At 37.4% G+C, this 14422-nt stretch overlaps 1 protein-coding gene across 8 annotated transcripts in view; it reads right to left on the reverse strand.

Annotated features, from left to right (window-relative positions):
• SBF2 (SET binding factor 2) overlaps window positions 1-14422 on the reverse strand; it is a 517824-nt gene that overhangs the window by 66882 nt on the left and 436520 nt on the right. For all 8 annotated transcript variants that reach the window (XM_003910236.3, XM_017948646.1, XM_009186612.2 and 5 more), the window contains 7 exons: window positions 12358-12528; window positions 10585-10847; window positions 9363-9535; window positions 8484-8557; window positions 5802-5997; window positions 2820-2947; window positions 1469-1644 (listed from right to left, as the gene is read on the reverse strand). In XM_003910236.3, coding sequence (XP_003910285.3) covers window positions 1469-1644; window positions 2820-2947; window positions 5802-5997; window positions 8484-8557; window positions 9363-9535; window positions 10585-10847; window positions 12358-12528 — 1181 coding nt within the window. The remainder of the gene's footprint in view (window positions 1-1468; window positions 1645-2819; window positions 2948-5801; window positions 5998-8483; window positions 8558-9362; window positions 9536-10584; window positions 10848-12357; window positions 12529-14422) is intronic.

Below are 14422 nucleotides of genomic sequence, written 5' to 3' on the forward strand. Positions count from 1 at the left end.
GGCTCCTCTGCAACCCTATGGTGCTAAGACAAGATGCTTGGTCCACTGCTGTAAATCCCTAGGAACTTGGTCATGCTTCAGCATACCATACCTGGATATTTCTGGTCTCCTTTGCTTACCAGGTAATACAGGTGGCTAGCTGTGCAACTGAGAAATAATATACTGTCTGAAACCTCAAATCTTCTATAATCCCCAATCTACCCTTCTTTCAGGCAAAAGGAAAGGCCTCTTTTCCAAAGTCTGTAAAGCTCTCCCTAGTATTATAATTTTTATTGGCAGATGCCCACATTCTACATGGTTAACAATGAATGAAATTTTAGCCCTTATATTTTATCACTGATGGAAGATAACTTAAAACAATTGTTATTTTGTAATAACTGAAGTTTAAAATTTTCAACATAAATTTCTAAAAACTTTCTAGAAAATAAGGGTTCATACTAAAGAAATATGACAACCAAATGCAATGCCTGATCCTGGATTAGATCCTGGACCAGGAATAAAAAAGTTTAGGTTCTAAACTAAAAAAGGATCATTAACACAATGTGAATATAGACTCTGGGTTAGGTAAAAGTTTTATATTAATTAAATTTTCCGGTATTGATTACTGTGCTTATGTAAGATAATGTTGGGCAAGGGGAGAGAGGGCATTAGGACAAATACCTAATGCATGCGGGGCTTAAAACCTAGATGACGGGTTGATGGGTGTAGCAAACCACCATGGCACATGTATACCTATGTAACAAACCTGTGTGTTCTGCACATGTATTCCAGAACTTAAAGTATAATAAATAAATTTAAAAAATAAAACAAATAAAAAGATAATGTCTTTGTTCTTAGGAAATATATTTAAGGATAAATACATTAGTTAACGTATTTATGTGATGTACTTAAGGATAAAGGGACATCTTATATCTAACTCAAATGGCTCAAAAAAAAAATACGTGTATATATAAAAGAGAGAATGATAAACAAATGGACCAAAGTAGAAACTATTGGTGAATCTGGGTAAAATATATACAGAAATTCTTTGTACTACTGTTACGAATTTTCTGTAAGTTTGGAAGGTTCAAAAGAGTGATGTAAAACAGAAAATAAAGCCTCCTGTTTCTAGATAAAAGCAAATCTGTCCACTGGGCCTGGATATTAATAAAAGCTGAAGGAATTGGTCAAAAGCATTTAGAAAGTGATCAATACGGAAAAAAGAGAAAATAGAATTTCACATTCTAAAAAAGGATTGTGAGCAATGGACATGACAGTCAAAGCCTCTGATAGCTTTTAGTGTTTGAAACTTGCTACATTTATCAATGCTGCTGTTCTATAACTTTATGATCTTGGCCCCATGGGCTTGACAGAAACAGAACAGTGAATGAAAAGAGCAATTGCTTACACCTGGACACAAAGGATAGGTCACTCCTTTTGCAATCAATTATGGGAGGGCTGAAATTAACAGACTCGTCTTTCTTCTTACCGAAAAGAAGTGTTCTTTTCCTTCTGTTTTGGTAAAATTATTTGTGGGGTAGTCTGTCCAGCAGCAAAAGCAAAGGTGCTGAAAATGGACTGAGGATAACGGAACTTCATCAGCTGTTTCTTAAAGATCTCTACTACTTCTGGACTGACTTCTTCATCAAATGCTACCTTAATCAACTAGAAGCAAAAGAGATTAAACACAAAAGAAGCATTAAGGATTTCCAGGCAACTTTCCCCCAAACAACAGAATATAATAACACAAAATGGCAAGACTGGAGGTTGAAGGGACTTTGGATAACATGCACACAATTTTTAAATTTTTAAAAATAAAAGGCTCAAAAAGGTTTACTTGCCATAAATGGCTAGTTGGCAAGGAAAATCATGTATCTTCAAGTCAGTTTCTTTAAGATTATTTCTTCTACAATGGGATAGGGAATTGTACTAGCAAACATGCCCTTCTCATTTCTCAACTGGTTGGTTCCAGATAGAGAGTTTGGCCTAATAAGGACTCTTCCTACCCAGATACAACAAATGTAGGAAGAAAAAAAATCCATTTGACTAGAATCCTAATCAGTACAGCTAGGCAATATTCAAGTGTGGAGTTCTTTGGAAGTTGGAACAGTGAGGAAATCCTTAGGCAGCCAATGTTTTCAGGTGATGAGAGGTCTGGAGCCTAAAGATCAGCAGCCTTACATTTCACACAATTAGCACAGAAGCCAATAGGAGAGATCCTTGACTAGAAGGTATGAGGCAAGAACTGAAATCTGAAAAGTGATGAAGAATAAGAAAAGCAAAATATTACAAACTGAGAATTTAAAAAAAGGAAAAACTAAGAAAAGGTCACTTCTTCCAGGGTCTGGTTTGCATCAGTAATTCTACAAAGTTCTGACATAGTCATAAACCCCTGGGAAACCTCTTGCTTTATCAGGGGTATGCAACTAGTACCAATAGAACTTTAGCCCTAGCTATACTTTTTCTCTCTCCACAGAACAGCCACAGGGCGTTTCCTTCAAAATAGTTGCCAAGACAACTGCTTTTTATCTAAAGGCTTCATCAAACAGGTACTGAGGTATAACTTGGGAAAGAATAAGAACCAATTGTATGTGTCTAAGTTTCTAAGATCACTCATTATTTAGTATCTGTTGGTACTCTGAGTTCACTAAGGGGCTCCAGGGATTAAATCCAATACCATTCATGAGTTTACTGAGTTGATGATTACCCTCTCAGAGCCTATGATCTTCCCCATTCTCATCCTCGTAACTTCTGAGCACATGACCACAGAAAATGGCCACAATATCATTTGACTTTTGAAAATTTTTGAATAGTAAAACAATGGCTTCCTTTTTTAATACCTGAAAAGATGCTGATGTGATCTGCAGTCCTTCTTGCATGTTCTGCTGTAGTTGGTTCTGCATTGTAATCTTCTTCTCCTTGGTGATGGAGGCAATGGGAAAGCTCCGCACAACTGTCTGCTCACCCACTGTAAACAGACAGGACACAGCTTTAGCAACAACACTTTATAGCTCGCTTCTAGAGTGTCTACTGCTCACTTCATCAGTCACAGCTGGAGAAATGTATTTGAAGAGGACACTGCCCAGGGATGCAGTGAAAGAAAGTGCCCTTCACTCCAGGAAAGGATTATGTCTCAGGAGCGGCAAGTGCTTACATTTCACACAATTAGCATAGGAGGCAATAGAAGGGATCCTTGACCAGAAGGAATGAAGCAAGAACTGGAATTCTTGGAAATCTGAGAAGTTAGAGACAAGTGACTTGCCACTCCTGAGACAGAATCCTTTCCTGGAGTGAAGAAACTGTCACAGCCTGACTGCCTTCATTCTTTCTATCTCCCCAACCTACTGTGTGCCACACAAGATCACCTGGTTCAAGGCAATTTTATAGGAAGGGAGGTTTTGTACAAAAAAAAAAAAAAAAGTACTCCTCAAGTATTGAAAAGACATCCAAGATATTTAATGTAAGGATGAAGCAAAAGAGAACAGGTTTTTAAAGTTTGTTTCCATATATGGTAAAAGGTGTTTTACTATATATGTGTGACTTTGGAAAACAAGCCTGGACTTAGGCGCAAGATTTTTAGGAGTTTATTAAAGCAAACATGGGAAAATATAAATAATTATTTATCAAGTACCTGAGGTTACGAAGATGAGAGTCTAGAAAAAAGTAGCACACTCAAGACCTCCCTTGAAGAGCTTCCAATTTCCCGTGGGAGGAGAGTCACATGCAGAATATAATAATATGTGGTTAGCTCTTACGTTTGAGGGAACAGACTACAGGGATTTAAATATTTCAGAGAAGGATCTCTGCATGCTAGATGGATAGAAAATGATTTCTGGGAGAAGTGAGGGAGAAGCTGAGCTTTAAAGGAAGTGTAGAATCTGGATTTGCAGAAGGGAAAGGAAGAGCATTTTAGGCAGTGGTAGAGGAACATAACAGGAGTGGCAATGAACAAGGCCTCCCAGCTAGTAAGCCAGGGTGGGGAGGAGGTGGGGAGATGTGAACTAGGTTCATCTTATTTAACAGCCCATACATTTCTTCATTTATTATAATCAGAATCCTAATTCCCTGGATCTATCAACCTGTAATCTAGAAAAATTCTGACTATCTTTTTACATCAAGCTCATATCCAGAGGCTAAGCAAAGTCAGGATGTACATAGGATTTAAGTTCTAGGATGTATTTAACACCTACATTTATATAACATGTAAAATTATAATATTTAGATGTGTCATTAAAGGAGAAATTTTAAATTAGAAATTTAAAAGGAAATAAAAATATTTTCTTTGACAAAAATAATTTTCCTAAGTGAAATTAATCCAAAATTTGAAAGGAAAAAGCCAGAGAATATGAGATTTCACACTAAGCATGACTTTAAAATAAATTACAGCAATTTAAATGACCATGTAAGTATCACATGTTTATGTGTCCAAAATGTATGTTTATGGCCATTAATCTCACAAAAGTCCTACTATAAAAAATGGTAAGTACTGTATGGTTTCTTTTAAAAGTACGTTTACTTTCAAATACAATTTGTGTAGAGCAATATGAAGGAGTGGGCTAAGACATTTTTTCTCCTTTTCACTTTTTCAAAATAAGCAGAACTGTTCTTACAAATTCATCTTTTCTTGTTTAATTTTACGAACTTGTTGCACATTATATGGTAAGCAGTCTTTTATGACTGATATACTAAATCATCTTGATTCTATTCAACCTAGGGATAATGCAACTGTTAAGATTTAAAAGAGAATACATTTTATATATCTGAATTCAATTGTCCAACAAATGAGTAGCACATAGTGCATACTCATCAAATGCTACTAAATACATAATTTCAGAGGAGAAAGGCACTTTAGTGACCATTTAGCCCAATGGTTCTCAATCACAATCACTTGTGGGGCTAAAGAAATACACAGATACCTGGGTCTCCCTATTTCTACTGCTTCAGATTCTAATTCAATTGTTTGAGGGTTGGGCCCAGAAACTGGTATTTTTTTTTAAAGATTCCCAGATAATTCAAATATGTAGTCAACGTTAAGAACCACTGAATTATCACCAAAGAAAGCCCAATCTCCCAATTTTATAAAAGAGGAAAATAAAGTACAGAAATGTTAAGTGACTTAAGTCACTGAGCTCTGACTTGGAGTCCTATTGTTTTGCCCAAAAGTCTTACTTATGTGCTTTTCCTATCAACAAGAGCATTTTACATACAGACTATAGTGACTTTAAGAAGATAATGTAGATTACTTCTGGTAGGGCATGCTATTCCTTTCTAATATAGAAGGCTGTACTGAATAGTAGAAAATAGAAATAGAAGTTATAGGAGTTTGGCAAGTAGAAGAGAAGTTGTCTGCCAAAAGGGAAGTGGGGTTAATTGGAATGGAATAAGAGGGAAGTGGGATTGGTGCTGGACAACCTTGTGATGGTTAGCATATCCTTCCACAAAAAGGTTCAAGTATCTGCAAGACCTTAGTTTTACAGTTAACTGTAGGACTCAGAAAGCGGAGACAAACCAGCAAGGAATATATTCAGCAGTTAGAGTGAATATCTCTAGTAAGTTATAATACTCTGCCCCATGAAATTATGATCATTTCAGCAAATGAACCCTTGATTTATTGTTTAGAAGACAACCCTTTTTTCTTCAAGTAAAAAACTATGACCCAAATTATCATTAGCTCTGTTCATCTAAAGTATTTCACCAAAATACCTGTGTGACAAAAAGCTTACTTTGGATTTAAAATGATCTGCAAATCACTGTGCACAGATGGGATCGAAACCTCATGTACCACACAGATATCCATGTTCTGATGGCATATTGAGTCATACCTAACTGATCATGGGGGGTTCCTCTGAAGAGAATTCTGTATGTGGTGAGGAACAAGGCTCCTTCTGCTGGCAGGAGCTGAGGGCCTCCAAGAAGACCTCCAGTAGCTTCTTCTCTTCCATCAGGATCCAGTAAGACTCGAAGACCCTCACAGACAATTTCCTCTCCTGGCAGCAGAGCAGGTCTAAGAATCTTGGGCTTACAACAGAAAAAGATTGATTGACTGATTGACAAATTGATTGATTTTTGGAGACAGGGTCATGCTCTGTTGCCCAGCCTAGAATACAGTAGTGCAATCATAGTTCACTGCAGCATCAAACTCCTGGGCTCAAAAGATCCTCTGACCTCAGCCTCCTGAGTAGCTGAGACTACAGGCATGCACCACTATGCCTGGCTGATTTTTAAATTTTTTTGTACAGACGGGATCCTGCTACATTGCCCAGGCTGGTCTCAAACTCCTGGCCTCAAGCAATACTCCTGCCCCAGCCTCCCAAAGTGCTAGGATTACAGGCATGAGCCACCATACCTGGCTAGAGAAAGTATTGTAAACACAACTTTTGTGGAGTTTCTAATACTCAGACCATGGTGATCTTTTCAATTATAGACCTAAAAATCTTAAGCCAGACTTCCCAGATAGTCACATGAGAAAGCTGATTTGGTAAGAGGCAGAACTGAAGTTTATACATCCAAATGTGGGAGGATTCTTTGCAGAACTGTCTAAAAGTAAAATCAGTGGGAAACAACTCAAATATCTGAAATATTCATTCAATGAAACATTCTGTAACCTTTAAAATATGACATAGATCTATATGTGTTAACATGGAAAAATATTCAGAAGGCCTGGTGCGGTGGCTCATGCCTGTAAACCCAGCACTTTGGGAGGCCAAGGCAGGTGGATCACTTGAGATCAGGAGTTCGAGACCAGCCTGGCCAACATGGTGAAACCCTGCCTCTACTAAAAATACAAAAATTAGCTGGGTGTGGTGGCAGGTGCCTGTAATCCCAGCTACTCATGAGGCTGAGGCAGGAGAATTGCTTGAACCTGGGAAGGAGAGGTTGCAGTGAGCCAAGATCGTGCCACTGCACTCCAGCCTGGGTGACAAAGCAAGACTCCATCTCTGGGAAAAAAAAAAAAAAAATCCAGAATACATTGATAAGTTAAAAAAGCAAGTTAGAAACCAGTATGTACATTATAATCTCATTTCTGGAAAAAGAAAAGGAATTGTAAGACTGTGAACTAAACTATTAAAGGCAATGGTATCATAGTTAAGAGTGGAGGTGGAGGTAGTATAGGGAGGACTACAAGGGACTTTCACTTTGTACAATGTGTATTTCTTTTATGCTCAAATTTATACAAAAAACATTATTACTTTTGATATTATTTGGACATTATTATTTCTGTTTTTGAAAAAAAAAAAAATACGGAGGAGCTTTTATCAAGACCTGTCCTTCTTGGCCACGTAATGAACATTTACACAACTCAGGAAATTCTGACTCAGTAACCACATAATACATTCCTCTGAAGAGTTTAGGGCTAGGAAAAAAAACCTCTCCTGAATGTCTAATATACTTATTTTTTACTAAGCAATAAAAACTAATCAGCAGTATTCTTTTTGTTGGCTCTAGTGACTTTAGAGCTAAATGTAAAGCCAAAGTATAATAATCAGTATGTCTCAGGTTTCTGTTAGAATTATATTCCTACCTATCTGGCTTCTGCTCGCTCCTATGAATGAATGAATGAATGAATGAATGAATGAATGAAATGAATTTACTTATTTATTTATTTATTTGTTTATGAGACTGGGTCTTGCTCTGTCACCCAGACTGGAGTGCAATGACATGATCTCAGTTCACTGCAGCCTCAACCTCTTGGCCTCAAGTGATCCTCCCACCTCGGCCTCCTGAGTATCTGGAACTACAGATAACACTACCATAGTTGGCTAACTTTTAAATTATTTTTTGAAGAGATGGGGTTTCATCATGTTGCCCAGGCTGGTCTCAAACTCCTGGCTCAAGTCATCTGCCTGCCTCGGACTATCAAAGTGTTGGGATTATAGGCTTGAGCCATGGCTTCTGGCCTCAATTTGTTTTTGTTCTATTATAAAGTTCTGTTATATAGGCAACAGGGTCCTGAACCATAGTCTACTGGCACCAGACTACAAAGTACTCATCTGAGAGCCTTGTTAAAATACAGATTCCCAGATATGTCCTGAGGTACTCCGATTCAGGAGGGTGGGGTTGGGTCCAGGACTCTGAATTTTTAATAGACTTTCCAGCTGTTTGGGATGTATAGTCAGATTCAGAAACCTGGGTTTTTTATGATAATTGCCTTAAATCCTTTTTTAGGGGTGGGGGAGGGGGAGAAAATAGGCACAAAATAAAATCTTGGGTTGGGCTTAGAGGTTAGAAATGTTCCTAATTTATGCCCTGCCTATAAAAGTAGACTCAATGAGAGGTTATTATCACTCCTTTGTTGAATCCAAGAAAAGATTCTGTTCCTATTTCAGTATCCTTTTTATAAGGTTCTATATGACAAACTCCTCTGAAAGTTTAACATATCATTAAAACTGGAGCTAGTGTCTGTAAAAGGTTAGGCGAACACACTTTCCTGGCACACAGCAGTCTATCGTTTGTTTTTAAGAAGAGAGGCTATACCCTGAAAGCATGTAGTCTGGAATTACTACCTTCTGAATAGGTGGAAGTCTTCTGCTTTCTCGATGTACTGCTTCCAGGGTCTCAATGTGCATAGCTACAATTCCTAGGATGAGTCAGAGTATTCAAAATGAAAGAACACAGACAAGCAGAATAAAAATAAATTCTGGATATTTTAGAATTAAAAGTTAATTAAAGTTTACTGGTTCCTCAAAAAAGTTAAAGAGAATTACCATTATGACCCAGCAGTTCCACTTCTACATACATACCCCAAAGAAATGAAAGTAAGGACTCAAATAGATACTTGTATGTGGATATTCATGTATTATTATTTATAATAGCTAAAAGGGAAGGAGAAACAACTCAAATGTCCATCAACAGATGAATGGATAAAATGTGGGACAGCTATACCATGGAAAATTACTCAGCCATAAAAAGGAATAAAATTCTGATACATGCCACAACACGTATGAACCTTAAAAACATTATGCTAAGTGAAATAAACCAAACCCGAAAGTACAAATAGCATCTAAGTCCACTTATGTGAAATATCTAGAACAGGCACTTTATAGAGACAGAAAATACATTAGAAGCTACCAGGGGCTGCAGGATGGGGAAACAGGAGTTATTGCTTAATGGGTAGAGTGTTTGGGGTAATAAAAAAGTTTTAGAAATAGATAATAGTGATGGCTGCACAACATTGTAAATGTAATTAATGCCACTGAATTGTACACTTAGATTGTTTTATGTTATATATGTATTTTACAACAATTTAAAAACATTTTAAAAACTAATCAGAAAATAAATAAATAGCATGGCTGAACTATATGGAAGACACGTATTGCCAGGTTTTATGCTGAAACTCAATAATCTCCAATATTCTGATTCTCTAATATCTGCAAAATGATTACCTGGTATCATGCAATGAAGGCTCTTGATGTGATCCTGAGTAACTCCACTCTCTGTACAAACTTTGTCAATAAATCGGGTAATGAATCGCACAACAGAATTGGCAATGTCATTATTCTCTGAATCTTCAAACCCACTCTCTGTATCATAGCTCTCAGCTACACTTCCTGCAATACTAAGACAGTCAAGGAAAGAAATCATGGTCAGTACTCAAATGCAACAAATGACTACTATATAGTAGTCAATTTACATAGCAATTGAAATATGATCAAAGAGATGTCTACTCAAGTAGAAGGCTCACTTAACTCCATGGCTCCTTGGTAAGTCATGGTGATAAAACACAACGTTCTACTTGTCTACATTTGGAAACTACTGTCAGGCATTATCCTTTGGACCCAGATTTGTTTCTGTAAGGAATACCTTTTGTCACTCTCCCAAAAGGAACCCAGGAACCACAGAAAATAAAGCAAAACAGGATTCTCTCGTTTATTATGGACTACCTGGGCCTTCTAAAGCAACCTGTCCTCCCAAGTTAATTATTACATAGAGACCAAGTAATATGGCTATCTTTGGCAATTTGGCAACTGAGGAACATGTTTCCTGGTAGGCAAAGTAAGAGAATTTTTCTCAGCAACAGGCATAGTCTTCGGTATGTAAGGACCAAACTGTCCTATGAACCTTTCTCTTGCCAGGATTTATCACTCTCTGAGTAAACTGCAACCCATTTGGGTTTTAGTTTCAGTGGTATGAGAAGTCACTGGAGGGTAGAGACACGGAAGGCATGGTTGAGGATATGACTATAAGGTTGAGGAAAAGGAGGGCTGAGAAAAAAACAGTCACTTTTGCAAGAAGGTGCTCACTAATTTCTCTGGAATGATTTCTGTAAATTGCTTTGGCAGACAGTAACTAAAGGGCTGGATCAGTAATGGGTGAGACACTTGGAAAAATTAGGTCATAAAAAAGAAGAGAGTGTGGGAAGTGGTTAAGAATAGTAGGATGAAGTGAATCTTTTAGAGAGAAAAGCTGAAAAAGTCCAAAGGTGAGGAAAAAATGGTTAACTTTTGAAATATGTTAATGGTTAACTTTTGAAATATGTCAATATGTTAATAATCAAATATGTTAAAATTTGAGCAGTATTTGCTCAAAATGTTTAATATTATCTGTCAAGCCAAGACTGGTCCCAAGAAGAGTAGGAGGAGGGTTTGTGTGTTCACATTTTGGTACCTGTTTGTGACAATGCTGTTGCTTCCGCTCTCCCAGTCACCTGGTGCTGATGTTCTTAGGAGCTTGTTTTTACTTGTGTCAAGTGGAACTAGCAGGTTCACCATGAGGTTTGCAAAGTGAATGGCCTGACTAAAGACAGTGCTTTCCTCATGTTGCACTAGCTCTTGCTGAGTTAACTTGCTCAGGGTAGGCCAAAGGCGTAGTTGCTCAGCTGCCAGGTCCATTGCTGTCTTCTCCTGATATTGGTTATCAGGAAGCTTATCCTAAAAAATAAAGCAACACAATCCAAAAGAGAACCATCACTTCAGGTGAGCTTAAAAAACATAGATGTTTTAAATAACTATTCTATTAAATGCTTACATCAGCAAAAATGAAAACATAAACAAAACATAACAACCACAAAACAAAACCTAGTCTTCTTTCCCAGATCCAACAGGCCTTGAGTGGAACTATGTGACAAACCTCAGGAAGCAGCAGCAAAGCACCTTATAGCTTGTGAAGAGCTGGTATGTCTATGGTCTCACTTGTACTTAACCTAGGGCTGGCTCCGGGATAGACTTCTTTAGAATGGCTGGCAAAGCAGCAGTGACATGTGTTTGCTCCATGAATTCTTTCGAGATGTGTCAATATTAACATTACAGCTGCTTAAAAAATTATCGAAAGCACCCCCAAAGCCCAATAAATTTCTGAAGTATAATGATAATCAGCCTTTAAGGCTGCTTTAAATTCAATTCATGAGGATAATTTCTAACACTTATTATTACTGCATGCCAGGTACTCTTCAATGCACTTTATATATTAGACACTAAAATCTCATAATAATCATATCCATTTTACCAGTGAGGAAATAAGGCACAGTGAAGTAACATGACTTGACCCAAACCAGAGAGCTAGTAAATGATATTTTAAACTTTCAGAGTATTTAAAACTACTCTTTCAAATTAAAAACAATTTCCTTGATTTTAACATATTTTCTGATATTTTTCATAAAAATATTTTATGCTGATGAAACAGAGAGAAACATATAGAATATTCCTAGAAGAAGACCTAGATTTATTACTGGCATTTTTAAAAAATAGAACTACTAAATTTTACATTTATTTTGGAGTCAATTAACTTTAATTTGACATTCCTCCAGGAAAGTTAGTTGCATAGAGAAGTATGCCTGTTATTTTAGGTTTGTTCTTTTTTTTTTTTTTTTTTTTTGAGATGGAGTCTCACTGTGTCTCCCAGACTGGAGTGCAGTGGTGCAATCTCGGCTCACTGCAAGCTCCACCTCCCAGATTCATGCCATTCTCCTGCCTCAGCCTCCCGAGTAGCTGGGACTACAGGCGCCCGCCACCACGCCCGGCTAATTTTTTGTATTTTTAGTAGAGACGGAGTTTCGCCGTGTTAGCCAGGATGGTCTCGATCTCCTGACCTCGTGATCCACCCGCCTCGGCCTCCCAAAGTGCTGGGATTACAGGCGTGAGCCACCGCGCCCGGCCTAGGTTTGTTCTTTCTATTCAACTTCCTATAATCATTTCCAGGAAATTCTTATTTATTAAAGTATATTAAAACAATCCTAGTGCTGAAGAACTGAATTAAGAAGTTATTATGGAAAAACATAATGTCTGAAAGCAACAGAAGAAAGATATCACAGGGCTCCCTAAATAAAACCCAAATACACTGATAGGAAGTAGCTAGAGCTTTTTTTTTGCCCTGGGAAGGTCTGCTTTCCTTAAAGCCAGAATCCTAATCCCACACAATTAGCGTTCTTTTCTTCTCTCTTACCTTTTGCTTCAGATGCGGGGCATGATTGTCTTCCTTGGCTGAGAGATAAAGGGAGCGAACCTGTTCCTGCACTGCATTGTAAAAGGTTGTCTCCCAAAACTGCTGATTTGTCCAAATGGGGTGGTCTTGTACACATGTATAAGCAAACTGGCTGACTCCAGGGGCAAGTTTCTGTGAGAATACACAAAATATATCACCATGGGGCTGGCAGAATTATAACAGTTCATAAGGTCACAGGGGCCACAGTTAATCATAGATGTGATCAAAGGATTTCTCTAAAGAGTATCTTATGGTAGTACAGGCTTAGCAATCAGCAACTTACTCCTTTTTAACTGGCAACTGTGGGCTTGCTGTTGGATCCTTGAGAGTCTCAGTCACTTTATCAAAATGGGTATTTTAGTAACAGCTAAAAATCAAAGCTGTTATTATATCAATTAGAAAATACAGGAAAAGGAGGCACTGTAGATTTAGTGAATATTATTACAATTAGGGCATATAATAAAATCCATCACGATGTAAACATAAAACTCCAGATAATTTAACATTTCCTCTACTTGGCTTTAGGGTACTCTTTTTAAGAGACAGCAATTGATATGTGAGTGAACCTACAGCTTGGCCTTACACACAGAATGAGGATATAGCATGAATTAGGGACTCAGGAGAACCGCACTTTTCCTACTGCTCATTCCAGCCCATTACCTCCCCACCAAAGCTGCTGCCTGGCTCACATACTCTCTAGAAGACTGTCCTGGGCTTCAAGGGCATTTTCTGGTAACCAAATTTGTGCAGGGAAAGATAAACACAAATCAAACCGCCTTCCTTTCAGGGACTTCCTGCTGGGTTTCAGAGTAAGAGTAAACTTAAGAGATGATTAACAACAGAGGGAAGGAAAATGAACTCTGCAGGCATTTAGAAGGCACTTCATATATATTTAAGTTTGTTTAGTTCCAAAACCCCTGCTCGTTTTACAACATCAAATTGTCTTTCAAAAGAACTGAAAGTAAATCAAAATAAATTAAATGCCAAATTAACTGCCAATTAGCACTTCTGTTTTCCCCTCACTTTATGATTTTGTTTCCCAAAGTAATATTCTGCCTTGAAACCCCTAAAAAAACTTATATAACATTGCTTTTCAAATTTTAAAGATAATTTACACTGCTAAATTTCAGTTAGTGACTTGAGTCATCTTTCTAGAACTACTTCTCTCACCTCTAAAAGTTAAAGATGTTTCAAATTTTAAAAAATTCATAATTTTCCAAGAAAAAGTAGGTACCATTTTCAATAAACATTTTTTTGGCCCATTTTATTCTTTGGAATTGAGTTCATCTATTTTCTGTGAGTAGAACTAAAGTTTCTGATAAGTTTTCTTTTGAAGCAATTTAATAAGCCGAGTCTCTTCTGAAATGTTGGACACTGAAGATGATTACTAAGGTTATATAACAGTTACACAACAAAAGTTGGTTTATTTCTTAGGAATGTATACCAGATATATAAGACATCTGGTAAAAATTATATGCTTAATACATGCTAATCTCCTTTTTGGTCTAGAGCTGGAATAGGTATTATGAATACCACAAAACGTAGTGCCTGTGTAGTCAGAAGCCAGGTGGTTGTGATTCTGCCTTGAAGAGTCTCTGTGTACTACATGCCATGTGTAAGACCTTTTCAAGATAGGACTGTGTTACTGCTGCTGAGCTAACTGGCTATAACCTCAATTCTCCCTATTAAGTGGCTGTAAGTTGTGGCTATGAAGCAAAAATCAGGAGTTCTTTGAGGGTGCACAGGGATCACTGTTGGATTTCATGTCGTCTATCTGCTCATTTAACAAACAGCTACTGTCTACCTATGGGAAATCATGAACAAAATGTGTGTGGTTTTGTGAGTGCGTAAGCAGAAGCCACACACACTGAATCACAAGCTCCTTATATACTCTGCATGAAGACACTTAGGACATGGATTACACACTTTTTCCTCCTTCATTTTTTAGTCCTTTACTGTAAGGACCAGCAATTATTTCAGTAGCAGTACACAAGCCTATTTTGTTTTTTTTTGTTTTTTTTTGAAG

The sequence above is a fragment of the Papio anubis genome, chromosome 12 (assembly GCF_008728515.1).
Source record: "Papio anubis isolate 15944 chromosome 12, Panubis1.0, whole genome shotgun sequence".
In the NCBI taxonomy this organism is placed as follows: Eukaryota; Metazoa; Chordata; class Mammalia; order Primates; family Cercopithecidae; genus Papio; species Papio anubis.